We start from the raw sequence: 24,112 nt of genomic DNA on the forward strand, positions 1-24,112 counted from the left end.
AGGGAGTTCCAGGACAGCTGAGGCTACACAGAGAGAAACCCTGTCTTGACCCCCCCCCAAAGAAAAGGTGATGGATAAAAAGGCAGATTTATTTATGTCTTTGCCTGTTATGTCTCATGTTTCTTTCCTGCTGAGGATTGAACCTAGGATATTGAATGTGGTACAGTCTACCGTTGGGCAACATTCCTAGCACTAAGAGTTTTCCTAGGGTACTGATTGTGGTGGGGTCTACAATTAGGCTACTTCCCTAGCATCAAGAGTTTTACTATAGGGGCTGGAGAGATGGCTCAGAGGTTAAGAGAACTGACTGCTGTTCCGGAGGTCCTGAGTTCAATTCCCAGCAACCACATGATGGCTCACACCCATCTATAATGAGATCTGGTGCCCAGAACCCTATATACATAATAAATAAATTAAAAAAAAAGTTTCACTATAGCCGGGCGGTGGTTGCGCACGCCTTCAATCCCAGCACTCGGAGGCAGAGGCAGGCGGATCTCTGTGAGTTCGAGGCCAGCCTGGTCTAGAAGAGCTAGTTCCAGGACAGGAACCAAAAAGCTACAGAGAAATCCTGTCTCGAAAATAAAAAAAAAAAAAAAAGGTTCACTATGTAGCACAGGCTGTCCTCCAACTTAATATGTAGGCCATTATAGCCTCAAACTTACAATCCTCCTGCCTTGACTTGATAACACATTTTTGGGTTTTGTTTGTTTGTTTGTTTTGGGGTTTTGTGGGGGTTTTTTGGTTTGGTTTGGTTTGGTTTGGTTTTTTGAGACAGGGTTTCTCTGTCGCTTTGGAACCTGTCCTAGAACTAACTCTGGATCTGGCTGGCCTCAAACTCACAGAGATCCGCCTGCCTCTGCTTCCTGAGTGCTGGGATTAAAGGCATGCGCCACCACTGCCTGATGATAACACAATTTCACGTGCATTTCCTCTGATAAAAAACTTCCTAACATATTCAAAATAAAATCTAAGCTATATAAACTAGCCTTCAGATTCTGGTCCCCACCTATTTTCTCAAATTCATTGCACAGACTTTTAATCCCAGCATTCAAGAGGTAGACTCAGTGAATCTCTGTGAGTTTGAGGCCTGGCTGGTCTATATACTGAGTTCCAGGATAACCAGAGCTACACAGAGAGATTCTGTGTCAAAAATAATCAAACTTCCTGTCCACTGTTTTAGTCTAACTTGAGCATATTGTTCTTTCTGTTCACTGTGTCTCCAATGTCCTTGATGCCTTTGTCGTATCTCACTGGGAACTTTTTTCATTTTCTCATTTTCCTAATACTATTTTTCTATCTCATGCTTTAAGAGTCAATTTGGGGTCTGGATATATAGTTCAGGTGGTGGTAGAATGCTTTCCTAGCCTGCCCCAACACTAAATAAAACTGATCGTGATGATACATGCCTATCACCCCAGCACTTTGGAGTGGGAACCAGGTGGGCCAGAAACTCACAGTCATCCTTAGCTATATACTGAGTCCAAGGCCAGCCTGGGATACAGGAGACCCTGTCTAAATACATAAATCTAAAACTATATAAGATTCTGGTAAAATTGAGTATGGATTTGACTTAACCATTATTCAAAGTATTGAAACTAAATAAGGAAAGTAAGCACAAGAAGAAAGCCAAACTCTAAAGTTAGGGCACCTTTTACTTCTTGGTGACTTCCTGTTTATACACTCAGTTTATGATCTCTCTTTTAACCACAGTGGTTAACACCTGGCTCTGATCACTATCCACTATGGAACTTACCTTTCTAAAAAAAAAAATGATTTACAACTTTTTATCTATAGGAAGTGCCCGAAAGCTGGAGTTAAGGATTAGACTATTCTGTAGAAATGTCCTCCTTGATCACTGGACACAACGAAGTGATTCTGCATTTTGGTTGACTCGAATATTAAAACCATGGCCAATGGTGAATCAGGCAAGATTGCTATATATTATCTTTGGACCAACATCTCCTCAGGATGGTAAGCACCATTTTTTTTCAGGGATGTATGTTATATACCTGGTTAATTACTTTTTTTAATTTTATTTTTATTTTATTTATTTATTTTGTTGTTGAAAAAAATTGCCGCCTTCTCCCCGCCTCCCATTTCCCTCCCCCTCCCCCAACTCCTCTCTCCCGCCCCCTACTCCTCTCCCCATGGTTAATTACTTTTACTTTAGGAAGGCTTTTAAAAACTCTACTGGTTGATGCACAGTTTTAGTCCCAGCACTCCTCAGGAGGTAGAGGCAGCAGGTCTCTGTGAGTTCAAGGCCAGGCTATTCTACACATCTTTTTACCACTCTAGAGGCAATGGGACCTGGAAGAATGGAACCTAAAAATGAGGCAGACTAAAATCTCACACAATAGCCAACTTTATTCAGAACATCAGACAATTTCTAACTCTGAGGGTTAAAGAAGAGTCACATGAAGCCAGGCGGTGGTAGTGCAAGGTTTTAATCCCAGAACTCAGGAGGCAGAGGCAGGCAGGTCTCTGTAAGTTCAAGGCCAGCCTGGTCTACAAAGTGAGTTCCAGGACAGCCAGGGCTGTTACACAGAGAAACCCTATCTCAAAAAGAAGAAGATTTACATTAGTAAAGTGTTGTATCACAAGGACAAGCCATACATGGTAAAAACATGTTTTTCCACAGAGGCATATAAACAAATAACAGTTTCTATTTGTAATGAATAATCTGAAATAAACTCACTTCTGTCGCTACACCTGGGAAAAGCATGAAAACATATCCCAAGAAAAATTTCATACTTTTGAAGAAACTGAGTCACTCGGCTTGTTTTATTGGAGTTTTCTCACAAGCACTCAGAACTCTTCTCACATGGCTCCATTCTTGGACTGTATTCCGACACATAGAGTTCCAGACCAGTCAGAGATGCATAGTGTCTTAGGGTCTATAGCTGTGTAGGGACACCATGGCCACAGCAACTCTTATAAAGGAAAGCATTTCATTGGGGCTGGCTTACAGTTTCAGAGATTTAGTCCATTATCATGGCAGGTGGTATGCAGGCAGACACAGTGCTGGAGAAGGAACTGAGAGTTCTACATCTTGATTCTCAGACAGTAGATGTGAACTGTGTCACACGTGGGCATAGCTTGAACATATAAGACCTCAAAGCCTGCCTCCACAGTTGCACACTTTCTCCAACAAGGCCATACCTCTTAATAGTGCCACTCCCCATGGGCATTCAAACCCATGCATCTCTGGGGGTCATACCTACTCAAACCACCACAGTAAAACTTTTTCTCAAAAATAAATAATTACCATCTATTTATTATTTATTTTGTATGTGTGTAATGTGCATGTTTGTGGAGATCAGAGGACAACTTTCAGGCATCACTTCTCACTTTTACTGTGGGATTCTGGGATGGCCGTTAGGTCATCAGGTTGACAGCAAGCATATTTACACCTTCACCCACTGGGCCACGTTGCAGACCCTGGGAAGATCTTTTGTCTTTACTCAGCTTCATCAGTGCTAGTTTAAAATGTGCTTCACAGTTTCAAAACATACCGCATTAACTTGTGCATTCCCCGAGCTTCAAGACAGGAATTGTTCTTCTCTGAGTCAAAACCAGGTATATTCCTGTCCTCCTCTCCTTTCTTTTTTTGAGAGAGGGTTTCTCTGTAGCCTTGGCTGTCCTGGAGCTCACTCTGTAGACCAGGCTGGCCTCAGACTCACAGATCTGCCTGCCTCTGCCTTCCAAGTGCTGGGATTAAAGGTGTGGGCCACCATACCTGACTGCTTTTATATCTTAAACATTAATGTAACTCAAAGTTATATTTGCAACTTGAAGGGGCTAATGATACTAAAAAACAAAACAGTGGTCCAAATTGATGATTTACTTAGTGTTAGGTTTTCAGATTCATAACTTTTTAAAAAAGTTTATTACCTAGATTGTGCTTACATTAGTGTCAAAAATTATCTTACATTTCCTTATTCAACTTTTATCAATAGATAACCAGTTTTAATGCATATTGGTTAGCAGCCAGGACTTTTATTTTAAAATGGAAATGTTGTTGTGTATAAGCTGCAGAGAAGATTGTGGGAGATAAATAAATAGAAGATGACTGAGCTGCTCTGTTGTGATGTAAATGTTTGAAAGATACTAATAGAAGCAAGCTCCTTTCTAGAAGGATACCAATAGATTTGACTTGATTTTAGTAAAATTATAGCAGTTGATATTCTAATCTGTATTATAGGGTAATATCTTTGAACTAAAAACACTGTTCTTTGAGGCTGGGAGAAAGTTCAGTACTTAATGTGCTTTCTGTGCAAACATGAAGAACTGACTTTGGTCCCCAGTACCCAGATAAAAATCTGGGTGTAGGGGCTGGCAAGATAGCTCAGCAGTTAAGAGTACTACTAGCTGCTCATCCAGAGGACCTGGGTTTAATTCCCAGAACCCACATGGCGGCTCACAACTGTCTATGACTCCAGTTTCAGGGGATCCGACATCCTCACACAGATAAACATGGAGACAAAACACCAGTGCAGCACATAAAATAAAAATAAATTATAAAAAAAATCTGGGTGTAATGGCTTGCGCTAGTAATCCCAGCACTGGGGATGCAGCAATGAGCATATCCCTGGACCTCCCAGTCATATTAACCTGAGAAGTGAGCCCTAGGTTCCAGTGAAAGACTCTGTCTCAAAAAAACAAAAATAAAAAAGTGAATGATTCTTAAGGAAGGACACCCTAGCCTTCATATGCATGGACACTCACACATGAAAAGGACAAAACAAATAATAAATAGATAAAAGCACTTTGGTTTTGTTTTGTTTTGAAGCAGAATTGGGGCTTAATAAAGATATGTTAAACCGGGCAGTGGTAGCACACTCCTTTAATCCCAGTACTCGGGAGGCAAAGGCAGGTGGATCTCTGTGAATTTGAGGCCAGCCTGATCTACAAGAGCTAGTTACGGGACAGGCTCCAAAGCTACAAAAAAACCCTGTCTCAACAAAAATAAATATATGTTAATATAAAGGGTTGGAGAGATGACTCAGTGGCTAAGAGCACTGACTGCTCTTCCAGAGGACCTAGGCTTGATTCCCAGCACCCACATGGTAGTTCAAAACTGTCTGTAACTTCCATACCAGGGGATTCTGCCTTCTGCTGGCACTAGGTGTACACATGTTACATAGACATATATGCAGGCAAACATTCATACACATAAAATAATATAAAGCAAAACCTCTATAATCCCCTATAGCAAAATTTTAAATTAAAAATATATGTTAATATAGGCTTAAGCAGAGACTTTAAGAGAACTCTTTCTTAGAAGAAAGTAACATGGCAACATGGGTGTGGGTTTCTCAGAGAATTGTTGAAAGGAAGACTTACCAGAGCATGGGTACAAGCTCCTCAGGAGAAGGCACAAACACACTGTTCTTCAAGTTCAAGTTGCTTGGTTTAGAAATTGTTGCTGTGTTTCATCACAGTTAACAAGAAACTCAAATTTATGATGATAGTAGAATTTACATTTTAATGGTGAATGTAGTTTATATAAGTAATAGGATTGTGTAATCCTTTCCATTCTAAACAAATCCTGAAGTCTTTTTCACAAAACTATCTATTCTGTCATAGCCTACTTATTGTTTCAATCCAGGGCAGGTGATTTGGCAGGAAATGGTGGAAGGGCCCACAGATGAATCCAGTCTGAAAGGTTTGGCTGATGCCATTAAGCTGCTGTATGAAACGGGTACCAAAGAGTGGACAGCAGATGATGTTATCAGTCTTGTAGATGAACTCTCAGGTAAAATGTGTATTTACTAATATAGAGTAATAGAAACTTATGCTTAGAATACAGCTATAAAATTATATAGAAAATCCCCTAGGTAACAATGAAGAGAGTATTAGAAATCACTAATTGCTCAATATGTAGTTTTAAGTATGTTTTGTTACTTACTGCTCTGAAACATTTTTAGTTTTATGTTATGTTTGTGTGTGTGTAGTATGTAAATACATGTGGTTTAAGAATGTGTTTATTTCAATTTGCAATTTTTTAAATTAAATTTGTTCTTTGGCAATTTCATGCATTTATATATTCTGATTACTCTTGCTCTTTGCCCTCTTTTAGCTCCCTCCCCCCATAGACTCCCTTCCTCCTCCCTATAAGACTTTCTCTCTATCATGTCTTTTTGTTTTGTGACTCACTAAGTTTAACCAGGTCTGTCCACATGGAACTGTCACTCGGAGCCTGGTAGACTCCCCAGTGGGTACACAACTGAAACAATGTCTCCCATTGCCATAGCATCCATCAAAGCCAACAGTTCCCCAGGAGGGATTCAATTCCCAATTTTATATATAATATAATTAGGTCACTTCACAGTTTAATGAGTTTTCTTGCTCTCATTTACAAGTTCTTACACATACATACCTTCTAGATTATATAAAAGCCCTCTGGTGCTGTATGGGAGGGTTAAGTAGTTACTCTGACGTTTACAAAGACTTTGTCCTTACATGTCATGTCACTTTGCCTGCTGAAGAATGTGTAGAAAAATTGATTTGACTCAGCTATGGCAGCACAATGGTAAACACCATGCCGGGCAGTGGTGGTGCACGCCTGTAATCCCAGCACTCGGGAGGCAGAGGCAGGCAGATCTCTGTGAGTTCGAGGCCAGCCTGGTCTACAAAGGGAGTTCCAGGACAGGCTTCAAAGCTACAGAGAAACCCTGTCTCGTAAAACCAAAAAAAAAAAAAACAAAAAAACCACAATGATAAACACCATGACATGGGGTGATCCCTGTCTCTGGCTAAATGCTGTAACTGAAAAACTAAAATATGACAGACATGGTGGCACACACCTCTAATCCAGCACTCATGAGGCAGAGACAGACAGACCTCTGAAGCCAGCCTGATCTACAGCGTAAGTTCCAGGACAGCCAGGAATACACACAGAAACCCTGTCTCAAAAAGGAAAGAAAGAACAAACCTAAAACATTGTTTCTGAGTATTTCCCTTGGCACTAATTACATTTCCAATAAGTAATATAATATTGAATGTGTTTAAAGATGTTTACTACAGCAATTGTGTAATTTATCATTAAATAACTGTTCTTCCTCTGATAAAAGTGGTTCCCAGGGAGTGGCTTCTGGAGAATAATGCACGCCTCCTAATCCTGAGTGGGAACAACATCTGCTTCACGTTCATGGCTAGTAAAGCTGTGAACGGAAGGGCCATTGAGCTGGCAAGGCTCATAGTCTTTTTGGCTTTGGTAAGTAGAAACTAAGGTTTTCTCTGACAAGTTATTTAGCATTCATTTGACCCAGCAATGGAGCTGCTTCCCTGGTGCTTACAAAGCCCCAGCCCCACTACCCCCGCCCCGCCTCTCATACACACACACACACACACACATACACGCACGCACAGTCTACCAGGAACTGAGATTTAGAGAAAAAAATATTAAAAACCCTGTCTCGAAAAACAAAAACAAAAAAAAAAAAAGGAAGGAAGAAAGAAACTCTGTCTTGAAAAACTAAATAAAATAAAAATATTACATATTAAAGTACATATTTTATTTGTTTGTTTTTGGTTTTTGAGACAGTCTTATATTGCCCAGGCTGGCCCCAAACTCACTACGTAAGCAAAGGTGACCTTGAATTTGAGTGCTGGGTTAACAGGCTTGGGCCAACCCGCACCGTCGTTGCTGAGCATTTCCTGTAGCCGACTCAGTGGGGTATCTTAGTCCGTAAACTGCTACGTTGTAAGCTGTCCTTGTCACCACCACTTTAAGCTTTACAGCTTTTTTCACGTGAAGACCGACAGTAGTGCTTTGTGCATGTGACTCAGGTGTGTGAGAAGGAGCTGTACTGCATGGACTGGACAGTGAGGATGATGCAGAAGGTCTGCAAGGTCTTCAGCACTGCAGCAGAGAGAAAGAGCTTCCTGCAGAGTGTGGCCAATGCCTTTGCCTGTATCACCATGGAAATGCTGCAGCCTATCATGTCTGGTAGGTGAGAGTGTAGGCAGCACATAGGAGTGGGTGACAGTGCCTTCAGGTCTCAGCCTCAGATGCAACTAGTGGGGCTTGGTTGTGCACACCTATGGTCCATCTACTTGAGCCTGAGCAAAAGATCTGAGGTTTGAGCCAGCCTGGGCTACATAGTGGAACCGAGCCTGGGAGATTGGGAGATTGATTTTGGTTTTGTGAGATAGGGTGTCTGTCTTTCTGTCTGTCTCTCTGTCTCTCTGTCTCTCTCTCTCTCTGTCTTTCTGTCTCTCTCTCTCTCTCATCCTGGCTGACATGGAATTCGCTATGTAGACCAAGCTAGCCTTGAACTCACAGATAGGTAACTGCCTCTGCCTTCCAAATTCTGAGACTAGAGGCATGAGACTACCACACTGGACCTTTTATAGGTTTTAATAGATACTAATTTAGTGTACTAGGGGACCAGCATGACAATTAACCCTGTTTTTTGTTTGTTTGTTTGTTTGGATGGTTGGTTGGTTGTTTTTTGTGGGTTTTATTTATTTGTTTGTTTGTTTTTCAAGACAGGGTTTCTCTGTAGCTTTGGAGCCTGTCCTGGAACTGGCCTCAGACTCATAGAGATCCACCTGCCTCTGCCTTTCAAGTGCTGGGATTAAAGGCTTGCACCACCACTGCCCAGTTTACCCTGTTTTTTAAAAAAGCTTTTTTTGGAGCTCATACAAATCCACCTGCCTCTGCCTCCCAAGTGCTGAGATTAAAGTTGTGCACCTCTACCACCTGGCTTTTGCTGTTGTCGTTTCATTTTGCCTGCATTTGTGTCTGTTCACCATGTGCATGTCTGAAGGGTGTTGGATCCCTTGGAACTTTATAGATGGTTGTGAGTCGCCAAGTGTGTGCTGAGAATTGAACCAGTGTCCTTTGCAATAAGGTACTGGCTGGTGCTTGTTTTGTTTTGTTTTTGTTTTTGTTTCCCAAGACAGGGTTTCTCTGTAGCTTTGAAGTCTGTCCTGCAACTAGCTCTTGTAGACCAGGCTGGCCGCGAACTCATAGAGATCCGTCTGCCTCTGCCACCCGAGTGCTGGGATTAAGGCGTGCGTCACCACCACCCGGCTTTGGCTGATGCTCTTAACCAATAAGCCATCTCTCCAGCTCCTCATTAGCCCTGTGTTATAGATGAGGAAAAGGAAACACAGAAATAACCTGACTTTCCCAAGGTCATAAATTTAAAGATGCTAAAACTTAGACAGGTGTCCTTTCCTGTTTTTTCTCTAGTGTCTAATTTCATAGCTTTAGTGGTGAAAGTCTGGCTTAGTAAAGACCATCAACAAAAATTCTTCTCTTTAAATATTATTAGAAACACTTAGAACAACTTACATTCCTAAGCCATGTGCTCAGATGTTTAACTCTTTCCTCTCCCTGCTGTCTGTTCCTGTATATATGTCACAGGAGAGCGTGATGACGATGACAGAGGCTTCCTGAATTTGTTCCATCTTCTGCATGCTCAGGCGAACTTCCATAAGGAGGTGCTATACTTGTCCATGAATACTTCCTCTTCCTAAGTCAAGACCCTCGTCACTTAAAGACTGTGTCACCAGACTAGTCCTTAGGAGAGTGATGATTGTTCACATCCAAGGGTAGCACCTGTTGGACTTTTGACAATCTAATTAGCCAGAAACTCCAGCTGCACAGGATTTTAGCTGTAACTGCTTTACTCTGATTAATGTTAAATAACAGCAAACCCAAGAATGTGCTGTGACTCTTCTAGAAAGTAAGCTCTGCCTTCCCAGTCTTGGTAACTCACAACAGGATGTTAAGATGTTCAGAATCTGCAGCCTGCTCAACCTATTCGTGTGACTCTTTGAAACAGGAGCTAATTCTGCTTTATTCAGAACAGATTCACAGTTGCTAACTAGTGCTATCTGTTCATTTTGCTTAGGTTGAGCAAATATGGCGCAAATGTTTGTGAGGATCTGTAATACTGTTTCAGAATGTGCTTTATGTAAGTCACATTCTTCACCACCTTCTCAGCATATGTTTACAAAATAAATCTTATATTTCATTTATAATTTGTATGAACTAACGGAATGCATACATATATGTATATTTTATACATATAGACACATATACATATATTTTCTGCAAGACAATCATACAAAAGGTCTACAAAGAGAGGATCTTCAGATAATGGAATCATCTTGTAACTTCCCTGGGGATTAGAGCAGAGAATGCAAGCAGGAGATAAACACAATGAAAGTAAATTGTCTGAACATCTTCACAAATGACTCCCCTTCTTGGTAGGCCTGTCCTCCCTATCCCAGAAAGTAGGGTTTGATGATGGGAGCTGAAAACATACATGCTCAGAGTAGCCAGAGAGCGGAGACAGGCAGAAAGAACTCCAGCCCGTTGAGTAGACCTACCACCTCCCTTCATCTCCACTTCCTAGGAAGGGACCTGTAACGCAGGGACTCTGGAGCTCTTGCTTTCTCTTCCTGCCCCTGGCCTCAGTCTCATGCAAGGCTTTGTATGAGTAAAGGAGCACTCTGCCTCTGAACTGGATCCCTAGCCCACCAATACCTTCCGCTGGACTTCTTTTCCTCAAAACACTGGGAGATAAGGAAATTATCTTCAATGGCAGGGTGTAAAGAAAATTCATGAATTTTAACAAAAGGGCTCAGAAAATTGATAGGACTGAGGAACAGTAAAAATTGTGGAGAAATAAAAATTGTGATAATACCGTCAATACAGAAGTATCAAAATTAATTGCCTTTGTGCTGTCCAATTATAATTCTACTGTAGGAAGAATTTTTTTATTTGAAGATTTGGGGGTGGGGGAAGAGTCTTGCTTTTATAAACCTCATTCATTTTCTTCTGCTCAGTTGAGGAAATGATCTGTAGCAATCAGGCTAGGCAGCTTTGGTAACAGCACCTACTAGAATACAAAGTAACACCTCAGAGCCCTTCATATTTCCTCTGTCTGTGATATTTCCATAACCACTGTGGAAAGATAACTATTTTGACTTCTGAAGCACTAGTGATTTCAATGTGACCTTATCTTGAAAAGAAAAAAATCAAATGTTACTATGAACAGTATTTTAAAGATTATACTTATTTATTTTTATTTATTTTTGATTTTGATTTTTTTTTTTGACTCAAGAGTTTCTCTACACACCACTAGTTGTCTTGAAACTCACTCTGTAGACCAGGCTCGTCTCAAATTCACAGAGATCCGCCTGCCTCTGCCTCCCGCGTATTGGGATTAAAGGTTTATGCCACCACATCCTCCTCTAAAGATTTTGATAAATAGATTATTTTATTTTCTGGGGCTAAGAGCTGACTGTTCTTACAGAGAACTTGGGTTCAGTCCCCAGCACCCACATAGCTTAAAACCATCTGTAACTCCGGTTCCAGGGGATCCATGCCTTCTTCTGGCCTCTGCAGACATACACATGGTGCACATCCACCTATCCATCCATCTAGGCAAAACACCCGTACACACAGGATAAATATAAATCTTTTTCTAAAAGATAATTTTATTTTCTTAGAGACAGAAATGTGTAATTATGACGTTTGCTTTAATTCCTTGAATGACATATAAGTTTTCACCAAAGTCATTTTTAGAAATTTTATCAAAGAAGCTTTTATTTTTTGATTTTTTTTATTTTTATTTTTTTATTTTTTTTGGATTTTTCAAGACAGGGTTTCTCCGTAGCATTTCGGTTCCTGTCCTGGAACTAGCTCTTGTACACCAGACTGGCCTCGAACTCACAGAGATCCTCCTGCCTCTCCCTCCCAAATGCTGGGATTAAAGGTGTGTGCCACCACTTTTTTTTCCTCTCTCTAAAAAGTAAATTGACAAGTTTTTCGTGTAATTGTTAACAGACAAAATAAATTTGGAAACAAATTTGTGATTTCCACAATTGTGATCCAGTTGGTTTTGCTGAGTACATTTATCATCAGAACTAAAGTGATTTTGAGTTTTAAAGAGGACGTTAACTGAAGGAAGCATTTGTTCAGGGGGATAAGTAACAGGCCGTCTAATTAACCACAAAATAATGGAGCCTTTGAGAGTGAGGAGCCCAGAGCACTAGGACTGACTAGACTAGGTCGGCCACAAAACACTGCGCCCATTTTCCACCAGAGACACAGTGTCTCCCGTCTCTCCCACACCACATCAGCCTCCACGATCACTGGAGACCCAGGGCTCCCCTTGGCTTTGGTTTCTAGAGTGGGCTTTCCTTTTCCATCACAACACTGCTCCTGGTTGTTGGTGGTGCACACACAACGTAACTACTTGTTTTAGAACTGAAGTTTATATCTTGTGATGACTCTTTTAACCATGTGAACCTATAAATTCCTCTCACACTGTTGTGGATGACACCATCTGTCCCCTCCGTCGTATGTGGCAGTTAGTAGGATCCAGCCAAAGTTCGGCACGGCTCCTCAGCAGCTGCTTCTGAGTTCCTTATCCTGGGCTGACTCCGTGGCCCTTTCAGGACTTTGTTGCTAGGGTAACTGCTCACTTTTGGAGAGCAGAGCCAGCATGAGGTGCCCAGGAGAAGGTGTAATGGCAGAACAATTTTATGTCTAAGAAATAAACACTACCGTCTTTGTGGGATTATTCTCAAGGTCAGCATCCTTATGTAAATAGTACTCAATCAAATGATTGCAGGTTTGAACATGCCTTTGACAGCCTCTGTGTGTTCTGGAAATCTTATTAGCAGTCCACTAGCCATGTGCACTGTTATCTCAAAAGAACTGTGTTGTGTTAAATGTTTTTGATACCTAATATTGTATTTGCTAAATTTTATTTAATTCCTTATTCATTTTAATAAAATTAAGTTTAAACTGGAAGTATTTTGATTATGTTCAGAGTTTGTTATTATTCTAGTCATTAACTTTCTTGAAATGTACTTCTCTTTCTTTAAGCTGTTAACTTTTGTTTCTCTGTTTTTACACAGGGTCTTACTATGTAGCTCTGGCTGGACTGGAACTATATAGACCAGGCTGGTCTCAAACTCACAGAGCTCCTCCTCTGCCTCTGGAGTGCTGGAACTAAAGACTCCTGCCACCACTGCCTGACTAAGCTATCAATTAAACTCTACAGTGATTTTAAAAACTGAATTTTAGAGCTGGTTGTGTGCCTGTAATCCCAGCACTTGGGAGGTAGGGGCAGAGGCAAGAAGATTGCTGCTAATTTGAAGCCAACCTGATGTACACACCAAGTTCTAGTCCAGTCAGAACTGCATCCACAGCAAGACCTTGTCTCAAAACAAAACAAACTGAGCCCTGTTTTCAAACGCTGGGGTGGGAGCCGAAGCCAGCACCTTGCACGTGCTAGGAAAGCTCTGTTCTGGAGCTGAGGAGGGAGCTCAGGGCCTCAGGCGTGCCCGACACCACTCTACTCCTAGGCTACAGTGCAGGCCCCAGGGAAGCAGACAGTTCTAATGTATCTATCTTATCCTTAATAGTATAACATCCAGAGATTAATAACTTCATTTGCTAGCAATTTCTCATAAACTGAGCAGTAATCTGTAAGGAGAACACTGTTCTCTTTTAATTCAGAGAAATCTCCAAGCATCATTCCAATTGCTACTAAAACAGAGATATTAGAATTATCAGTTTAACCCACTTCCAAACCCCTAAGTAAATATGGTATGTTACCAGTAACTGCCTGAAACTTCAAGATTTCAGTGTGTGTCTGTATTCCTTCCTTCAGTGGGATGGAGGCAGAGACAACCCAGGACATTGCCTAAGATAGCTAAGTGATCCTTCTGTGTTTTAGTTGGGCATAGTGGTGCAAGCACTTGGGAGGCAGAGGCAGGCGGATCTCTGTGAGTTTGAGGCCAGCCTGGTCTACAGAACAAGTTCCAGGCTAGCCAAGGCTACACAGTTAAATCTGGTTTTAAGAAAAAAATATTAAAATTAAGATGAAGTATTGATTCTAGGACTAACAAAAGCCAAGTTCAATAAATAGACAGTTTCCACCTCAGCTCTGCTAAAGTTTCTAAGGGAAAATGTTATTTATAATTTCAAGTTTAAATGATACGTTAAAGGATTTTAAATTTTGAATAATGCTAAATTTAAACATCTTTTTTGAAAAGCAAGGTCTCTTCTGAAATTTAATAAATGTTTTCAGTCCCATTTCAAGTATAAACTTCCAGTTTGAATTCACATACTCAGAAAAATACATTGAAGGTGTCTGGCTTTGCAGCGTTTCATTCTTTTATTTAACTTTCTTAGAATTTACCCTTTTAGGGGTTGGAGAGATGGCTCAGCGATTAAGGGCATTGACTGCTCTTCCAGAGGACCAGGGTTCAATTCCCAGCACTCACATGGCAGCTCACAACTGTCTGAAGACCCAGTTCCAGGGGATCTGACACTTCATAGCAATGCACATAAAAACTAAATAAACTATAAGAAATATTTTTTAAAAAAAGAATTTACCCTTTTAATAATGTTCATAAAATAAATTATATCACTTTCTAGACTTTCATCAAAAAATATTAGTGTAGAGCCAGGTGGTGATGGCGCATGCCTTTAATCCCAGCACTCGGGAGGCAGAGACAGGCGGATCTTTGCAAGTTTGAGCCCAGCCTGGGCTATAGCACAAGTCCCAGGACAGACTCAAAAGCTACAGAGAAACCCTGCCTCAAAAAAAAAAAATTAAACAGTGTAATATTTCTTAGGATTATGTCATCTTAATTTTTTCAGTATAATTTTTAGTGATTTAGATCCGTTTTACCACATTGGCATGAGCCAGATTTAACTCCCATCTTTCTGGACATGATGGCACTGGAACAGAAATCTGTAAAATGTATACAAAATTTCATATTACACAAATAAAAATTTTAGTGTTAGGAGCTGGAGAGATGACTCAGCAGTTAGGAGCACTGGCTGCTCTTCCAGAGGACCTGGGTTCAGTTCCCAGCACCCACATGGCAGCTCACAACCATTTGTAACTCCAGTTCCAGGCGATCTGATAGCCTTCACACCTGTGCACATAAAAAAAAGTTAAATAGCCAGGCAGTGGTGGCGCATACCTTTAATCCCAGCACTCAGGGAGGCAGAGGCAGGCGGATCTCTGTGAGTTTGAGGCCAATCTGGTCTACTAGAGCTAGTTCTAGGACAGGCTGCAAAGCTACAGAGAAACCATTTATAAAACCAAAAATAACAACAATAAAAAGTTAAAGAATTCATATAAAAAATTCATATAAAGAAAAAGAATGTTAATAAAAAATTTCAGTATTTTATGGTGCTTGAGAATGCCAATATACATGTAGTTTAAATATGAAATATAGCATTCTCCAGCTAGACATAGTAGTAGTTTATGCCTGTAATCCCAGTACTTGGGAGTCTGAGGCAAGAGGATTGTCACAAATTCAAGGCCAGCCTAAAGTACATAATGGATTCTAAGACAGCTAGAATAAAAAAAAAAAAGTTTACTTTTTTCTAACTATTGGAGAGGCAAGAAGATGACTTAAACCCAGAAGCTTGAGACTGACCTAGACAGAGTTTGGAAACTATCTTAAATAAAATAAAATAAAATAAAATAAAATGTTATCTGGGTAGTGGGGGTGCATACCTTTAGCCCCAGCACTCAGGTGGCAGAGGCAGGTGGATAGTCTGTGAGTTTGAGGCCAGCCTGGTCTACAAAATGAATTTCAGGATAGAGAGACCCTGTCTCAAAATATATATATATACACAATATATTATTATGTATAATATTATATAATATTTATTATATATTATATTATAAAATATATACATTTTATTTATATATAAATAAGTATATATAATAAATAAGTATTATATATAAATAAAATGTTGTTTTGATTTGTGTTTTTGAGATAAGGGTCTCACTATGTGGCCTGGGAATTCACTCTGTAGACTAGGCTGGCCTTAAACTCACAGACCATCCACCTGCCTCTGCTTCCTGCTGATTAAAGGTATGTGCCACTATGGGCAAAATAAATTTATCAGTGCTGGAGAGCTGGCTCAGCAATTAAAAGCAATAGCTGCTCTTGCAGAGGACAGAGTCCAATTCCTAATACCGCTTGTCAGCTCACAATTGTCCGTAGCTACATTTCTAGGAGACACTATCTTCTGACCTTTGCTCCATGGGCACCAGGCACACGTGTGGTACACAGACATACACGCAGGCAAAACACCTGTATACATAAGATAACAATATAAGAAATTTTAAAAATAAGTAAATTTATTATAACAAAACAATTTTAGCACTGGGGAGTTTGAAACGGGAAGATAAAGATGAGGCCAGTCTCACTGGGCTATTTAGTGAGACCTTGTCTAAGAAAGAGAGAGAGAGAGAGAGAGAGAGAGAGAGAGAGAGAGAGAGAGAGAGAGAAAACACAACAAAAACCTACTGTTACTCCTGAGTGTTTTATTGCATGAGTGAGTAGGCACAAAGTAGCAATTCTTTCTCTCTCTTTCTTTCTTTCTTTCTCTCTCTCTCTCTCTCTCTCTCTCTCTCTCTCTCTCTCTCTCTCCCTCCCTCCTTTGGCTTTTCTAGATATGGTTTCTCTGTGTAGTCTTGGCTGTCTTGGAACTCACTTTGTAGACCAGGATGTCCTCCAACTCACAAAAATCTGATTGCATAGGCCTCCCGAGAGCTGGGATTAAAGGTGTGCACCACCATTCATGGCCAAAGTTTATTTCTTAAAACTATGGAGTAGACTGATGAGACATCTCAGTGGTAAAGGTGCCCGTCTGTCATACCTGACGACCTGTTTGAGCCTCTGGACCCACATACTGTCAGGAGAGGACAGACTCCCACATACAGACCGTGGTACCCACGCACACACAGACAGACCCACATACTGTCAGGAGAGGACAGACTCCCACATACAGACCGTGGTACCCACGCACACACAGACAGACCCACATACTGTCAGGAGAGGACAGACTCCCACATACAGACCGTGGTACCCACGCACACACAGACAGACCCACATACTGTCAGGAGAGGACAGACTCCCACATACAGACCGTGGTACCCACGCACACACAGACAGACCCACATACTGTCAGGAGAGGACAGACTCCCACATACAGACCGTGGTACCCACGCACACACAGACAGACCCACATACTGTCAGGAGAGGACAGACTCCCACATACAGACCGTGGTACCCACGCACACACAGACAGACCCACATACTGTCAGGAGAGGACAGACTCCCACATACAGACCGTGGTACCCACGCACACACAGACAGACCCACATACTGTCAGGAGAGGACAGACTCCCACATACAGACCGTGGTACCCACGCACACACAGACAGACCCACATACTGTCAGGAGAGGACAGACTCCCACATACAGACCGTGGTACCCACGCACACACAGACAGACCCACATACTGTCAGGAGAGGACAGACTCCCACATACAGACCGTGGTACCCATGCACACACAGACAGACCCACATACTGTCAGGAAAGGACACACAGACACACACTATTTTTTTCAGCTATGATGTTTTATTTTATAAACAGCATTTTGAAAAAAAAGGCTAGTCTGGGACTGGAGAGCTGGTCCAATGGTTAGGGGCATTTACTGCTCATGCAGAGGACCCAGATTCAGTTAGTTCCCAGCACCCACATGGTGGCTCACAACCATCTGTACTCCAGTTCCAGGGGATCTGACACCCTCTTCTGACCTCCCTGGCTCCAGCAGAACATTGTGCATAGACATACACTCAGGCATGCAACACTTACATACAAGTTAAATTAAAAAAAAAATTAGAGGATAATCTTTCTGCTCTTATGTTGGGCCCACGTCTAGAGACTTACGTCACCTTGTGTATAACAGAGATCAGCCCTGCCCTCCCCCTGAGTTACTGACAAGGTATTTCAGTTTCATATTGATACAGACTGCAGAACTTTGGTTTCATAAAACTTCAGAGTGAGCTTGATTAGAGACTACACCATAAAGATTTAACCACCGTAATTAACTCTGGACTTTGGATTCCTTCCAATCTTGATACTTGCTTAGGTAAGGATACAGAACTGCTATCTTGGTAGAAAATTGTAGTTTGGGCCGGGCGTGGTAGTACAGACCTGTAATCCCAGCTCTCGGGAGTGGAGGCTGTTAGGATTTCAAGTTTGAAGCCAGCCTGGGCTACATAAGAAGACCCCCCCTCCCAACTCCCGTCTCAAGAAAAAGGTTAGGTAAGGAAGGAGAGGGAGGAAGGAAGGAATTGGAGCTTGAAATAATAAAATTATGCTAAAGTCAGAGAAATAGTTGAAAGGGGAAGGTCAAGGTGCCCATGAAGGTCACCCCTAAATATATCAGTGTTTAAGGTCATGCTTATTACATTGGTGAATCTGTGGGGTTCTTGTCTCAGATCCACATGGTCACGTAGGTTTGTATTTGATAATGTGCTAACACCACAGACAAATTATCGGACATAATATTTGCAATAAATAAGTAGATTTCCTCCTCAAATTTATCTTGCAGTTGCATTTTCATTATAAGGTACTGTGTTAAGGTGGGCACACACCTTGTCACTTCAGCACGAGGACTGAGTTTGAGGCCAGCCTGGAACAAAACCATTTGGGGAAGGATGAGAGTCTAGGGACACTGCGCTAAGTGCTCTCATTTCTGAAGATTGTGTAACCAAAAGTTTTAGATTTGTTTTTTGGGTTTTTTGTTTGTTTGTTGTTTTTTGAGACGGAGTTTCACTGCAGTTTTGGAGCCTGTCCTGGAACTAGCTCTAGACCAGGTTGGCCTTGAACTCACAGAGTTCCACCTGTCTCTGCCTCCTAGTGCTAGGATTAAAAGCTTGCGCCACCACCGCCCATCTATTCTTTGTTCTTTGAAACAGGGTTTTTTTGTGTAACAGTCCTGACTGTCCTGGAACTTGCTTTGTAGACCAGGCTAATTTTGAATTCATAGAGATCCACCTACCTCTGCCTCCCAAGTATTAAAATTCAAGACAGGGTTTCTCTGTGTAGCCTTGGCTATCCTGGGACTCACTCCATAGACCAGGCTGGGCTCAACTCAGAGATCTGCCTCCTCTGCCTCCCGGGTGCTGGGACTAGCCATGTAGCTCTGTGAGTTTTAGAATTTTAACATGAGAAAGGATAGAAAATCTTTTCCAGTCTAGGAGTGAACTAAAGCCCTAAAGTTTAAATGTCATATTGAAGGTCAGCAGCGTTTCTTGCCTACATTTTATCATCATTACTTGTAAGATGTGAGGATCTTGGGCTGAAGTTGGGGGAGTGGTAGAGTGCTTGACTAGAATGGACGAAGCCCTGGGGTCAGACCTGAGCACTGCAAAAGTAAAAAATGGGAAAAGGTGAGGTCTTCCTTTGCTGCTTAAGCGGTCCTCCTGTCTCATCTGGAGGACCACAGGCTCGCTCTCCGCCTTGTGCGGTCTTGTCCAGGAAATTATTTAAGATACAAACTTGTGATACAAATTACACAAATTTCAAACCGGGTAGTGGTGATGCACGCCTTTAATCTCAGCACTCGGGAGGCAGAGGCAGGCGGTTGTCTGTGAGTTCAAGACCAGCCTGGTCTACAAGAGCTAGTTCCAGGACAGGCTCCAAAGCCACAAAGAAACCCTGTCTCGAAAAACAAGACAAAACAAAACAAAAAAAAATTACACAAATCTCAATTTTGCTTTCCTTCTCAATTTATTTATTTATTTTGAGACAGGGTTTCCCTGGTTGTCCTGGAACTCACTCTGTAGACCAGGCTGGCCTTGAACTCACAAAGACCTGCCCTCCTCTGTCTCCCAAGAAGGGGGGTTAAAGGTGTGAGACACTTTTAAATTTTATGTGCATTGGTGTTTTGCCTGCATATATGTCTGAGTGAGGGTGTCAGATCTTAGAGTTACAGACAGTTGTGAGCTGCCATGTGGGTGCTGGGAATTGAACCCCAGTCCTCTGGAAGGTACTCTTAACCACTGAGTCATCTTTCCAGTTGTGGGTTTGAGGCCAGCCTGGTCTACAGAGCCAGTTCTAGGACATCCAGAGTTCTACAGAAAAACCCTGTCTCAAAAACCCAAATAAATTAAATTCAGCAACAGAACAAAATACTATCACAAGAAATTCTTAATTAATTCTTTTTCCTTGTTTATTCTTACACTAGAGAAGAAAACCAATATGGAACAATTAAGATGGGGTCTCCAAGGGAATAACAGACACCACAGATGGGGGCCAAATCCACTGTTTCCTAAAACGTGGGTTTTTTTCCCCAACCCTAACTGGACAAGGAAATATGAAAACAGTTTTGTTTTGTTTTTAAACCAAAAGAACATTTAACAATCAAAAAAAGTTTTAAAACCCCATCCTTAGGGGTAAAACTTATTTTCCTAAATTAGTATAGACATTTGTTTCAATGCTTTATAGGTAACCACAAAGAATAAGAACTACACAACCATGTCTCTCATCAAATAAGAAGCTGGGGACATATGGGGTCAGGAGGGAGGAAATGATAAATCTTAAAAACTGCAAATGATAGGGGTTTTTGGGGGGGAGGCTGGAGATCGAGGGAAACCACCCAACCTCATACTGTACAATCTATAAAGACGCTGATAAGACAGACAAGCTGAATGTGCCCTTGAGTTTACAAGGGAACGCCTGCTCGTGAAGATAGAAAGGACAGAAAAGTTTGGCATCGTGTGCAGTTACTGCGTTTAGACCGAAGGAAAGGCTGCCCACATGAAATGTTGGGCAGTTCTCCACTGACTTTACTGGTTCTGCGTTTCAACCTTCCACATTTTCCGTGCACCCTGTCTACAGCTTAAACACACGCAGCAGCTGCCAGTGGCGTCCTTGAACTCCTGATGTCCCCAGGAGCCCCTCTGCCTCACAGAGCCCCTGCTGGCCAAGGGTTAGCCGTCTCCGGATGGACGCACTGGAAGAAGCCAGGACCTCAGCAGTCCTGCTATTGGGCAGAGCCCTCTTGCTGGCCGGAACACCGGAGCTGTGGGAAACCAGAAAGAAAGTGCTCAGCGGGTCAGGAAACCCCTCCACATCAAATTCCATAGCTGGGAAAAGTGGGCACCTCCCCCAGGCCTTACCCCAAGGAAATGTCATTCGCTATTGTTTCTCGAGTGGGAATGGATCACTAGTGAGTTAATAGTTAATGAAAGCAGTTATGCGGGCAGATTTGGAAACCACCGCGCCCCATCCATAAGGATGTACTGTAGTCATCGCCAGTAGAAAATGTCCGAATGGAAGAGGAACTTAGGACATGCTAGTCCCTCTCTGTCATACACCTCCCTCTCTCCCTCCCTCAAACCCAGTGCATTGTGAGGTTTATTTTTAATTTTAAGAAATCACAGTTTAAATTGGTTCCCAAAGGAACCTTGCCTTTCTTGTTCTTTTCAGACTGATCCAAGAAATGCTACCTCAACGTGTCTGAGAAATAGATACAAAGACAAGCTCTCTTTTCATTTTGTTTTTGAATCAATACCCGAATAATGCCCAGAAGCAAAACTCCACCGGTGCGTCAGCAAGCAGGATGCTCGGCGCTTCGGCTCCATCCTTCCCCTCGCAGCCCCTGCAGCTCCAGGCCACTAAAGCAGATAGATAATGTAAGACAGAACCACCAGGCCTATGATGGCAAAGAACATGAGGATGAAAATATCCAGCATGGCGCACTACTAAGCAATGGAGCCGCCCGGGTTCCGGGAAAACGGGAGCTGCAAGCGTGGAGGTCGGTCAGCGCAGAGAAATGGCTCCTATTCCCTCCCCCTTCCTGTTCCCTCCCCCACCTCCCGGGGACCTGAGGTTAAGGGATGCTGCAACTCCATCCGCTGCTTACTCTCCACCTCCATCATCACGGTCAGCCAATCACAAAGCCCACGATGGGTATCCAGGGAACAGCTACTTTTAGACCAGGCAAAACCGGAGAGGTTCAGTTTTTTTCCCAGGAAGCCAGCCCCGCCCCTTTGCGTGGAACCGCTATCTGTATTTAGATAGAGTTTCCGCACTGAGTGGGCAGCTCGGGGAGCTGAGTGGAGAATCTCTTCAGACCCCTGAGGATCGGATTCTCCTGCCGGCCTTCCTTCTCCCTCTCGCACCTCTGGCAATTTATTTCAAAAACGAATTGTTACCAGTTGTGTGGGCCATCGGCTAGTTCAAATGACTCACGTGGTCTCAGGGAACATCCCTGGCACCGACACAAGTTTTACACCGTGCCCGGTATTGCACACAAGGGGTAATTTCAACCTGTCTGAAGTCTGTATATCCTGGGCTCAGAGGTGGTCAAGAGCTTGAGATATTTCAGTTTGTCAACAGGGGGCAGGACTCAAAGCAAGGCTCTCATTTCTAAATGTATTTATTATTATTTATTTACTTATGGTTTTTCGAGACAGGGTTTCTCTGTGTAACAGTCCTTGGCTGTCCCGGAACTTGATTTGCAGATCCTCCTGAGTGCTGGTATTAGAGGTATGCACCACCACGGCCGCCACCACGGCCTGGCCTAGATCCGTAGTCCCCTCACATTGGCTTGCACTGTTGGTCTGGGAGAGCCGAGAGCCTAGGCTCCTTTGTGTTACATGGCATTCTGTCATTACCTGTATTTGCTTTCTTTGTCTCTTTAGAGAGGCTAGCCCAGGGTCATCCTCAGAGAAGACCCTGAGAAACCCACACACCCACTCCTGGGTAGTGAGTGTCCAGAAATACATAGTTAACTGGAGTTTTTTTTCCCCATTTTTTTTATTGTTTTGTTTTGAGAAAGTCTCATGTAGCCCAGACTGGCCTTGGTTGGATTTGCCAGCCTCCACCTCTCAATCTCCTGAGTGTTAGATTACAGCTGGCTTTCAAGAATATTTTTCTGAGGGAGAAAAGATGGTGTCTTATTAAAAATCAGTAGCATCGCCGGGCGGTGGTGGCGCAGGCCTTTAATCCCAACACTCGGGAGGCAGAGGCAGGCGGATCTCTGGGAGTTCGAGGCCAGCCTAGTCTACAAGAGCTAGTTCCAGGACAGGAACCAAAGCTACAGAGAAACCCTATCTCGAAAAACCAAAAAAAAAAAAAAAAAAAGAAAGAAAGAAAGAAAAATCAGTAGCATCAGAACTAACAAAAGGGCTCAGAGAGCAAAGGTGCCTTGCACAAAGTCTGACGGCCTGAGATCGATCCCTGTGCCCCACATGGTGGAAAACACAGAACCAACTCCTGTAAATTGTCCTGTGATGTCACCCTGTGGTATAAAGACATACACATTTGCACACACACGTACACTGAAAAAAACCACAAAAAACCCACACCTCAATGATATATATATATTTTTTTTTTTAGACCAGGCTGGTCTCGAACTCACAGAGATCCGCCTACCTCTGCCTCCCGAGTGCTAGGATTAAAGGCGTGCGCCACTATCGCCCAGCAATGATATATTTTCTTGACTTCTGCTGTGTGCACCAAATGTTTATTATTATTTATTATAAAAGGGAAATTTTCCTGTAGGCCACCTCTGAGGCCTACATATTTTATTTGTAGAGCCCAAGCCTTGAGATATTAGTTATCCCTTTTAACAGGAGGCCTCAAGAACGTAGGCCACTCCCAGAAAAGGAGCCTTCCTTGAGCAGGCAGTTCAGCAGGTAACAAGTCAAGCTTCCAGGATGGAAGCTGGAGCAGAGAGACAGGCACATAGACACCAGGCGAGCAGGCTGTTCTGCTGCTGTTTGGAACCACAAGCTGACAGCTCCTTGAGGGCTAGCTCAGCACTGCCAGGAGCACTCCCCACCCCTGGAGCACTCCCCACACCTGGAACACTCCCCAGACTCCTGTTCTGCTGGGTTCAGTCTGGCCATTCCCCTGATGACATTTAGCTCATTGCCTCTCATCTACTGCTCCCCTGGGGCCAGGGAATCCTGTGTGGCCCCAGTAGAAAATGCCCCTCCCCACAAAGCCTCCGGACAGGTAGCTGATGACCAGGAGTCAGGGTCCAGGAGAGCAGTATCGCCTACCACAGGTCCCTTCCCAGACCCACTGAACAAAGAGGCTGGTTATACTGCCTGCGGTCAAGCTGGCTGGGGACAGCCCATCACACGGCTGGGAGAAGAGGTAGAAAAATGGGAAGACTGCCTTGTGTTGCCTGCCAGGCCTCCTGATGGAGGGTTTATCCAGGCTCTGCGGCACTGTGCAGTGTCCTAGTTGTTAGCATTTTACACTTCAAATGAGGCAGCGGTACACACTGGGCTAGACT

The 24,112-nt window shown here is 42.7% G+C and overlaps 1 protein-coding gene across 6 annotated transcripts in view; it reads left to right on the forward strand.

The window, feature by feature from the left end:
* The window catches only part of Fbxo47 (F-box protein 47), a 30,826-nt gene extending 18,067 nt beyond the window's left edge, over nt 1-12,759 (forward strand). For 4 of the 6 annotated variants that reach the window (XM_075990875.1, XM_075990876.1, XM_075990874.1 and 1 more), the window contains 5 exons: nt 1,795-1,971; nt 5,609-5,755; nt 7,074-7,216; nt 7,792-7,951; nt 9,377-12,759. In XM_075990875.1, coding sequence (XP_075846990.1) covers nt 1,795-1,971; nt 5,609-5,755; nt 7,074-7,216; nt 7,792-7,951; nt 9,377-9,489 — 740 coding nt within the window. In that variant the 3' untranslated portion in view covers nt 9,490-12,759. Of the gene's footprint in view, nt 1-1,794; nt 1,972-5,608; nt 5,756-7,073; nt 7,217-7,735; nt 7,952-8,493; nt 8,799-9,376 lie in introns of those variants that run through there. The other 2 variants (XR_012912293.1, XM_075990877.1) reach the window with 2 other exon arrangements.
* The last annotated feature ends 11,353 nt before the right edge of the window (nt 12,760-24,112 follow it).

This window comes from Microtus pennsylvanicus, chromosome 11, assembly GCF_037038515.1.
Source record: "Microtus pennsylvanicus isolate mMicPen1 chromosome 11, mMicPen1.hap1, whole genome shotgun sequence".
Taxonomy (NCBI): domain Eukaryota; kingdom Metazoa; phylum Chordata; class Mammalia; order Rodentia; family Cricetidae; genus Microtus; species Microtus pennsylvanicus.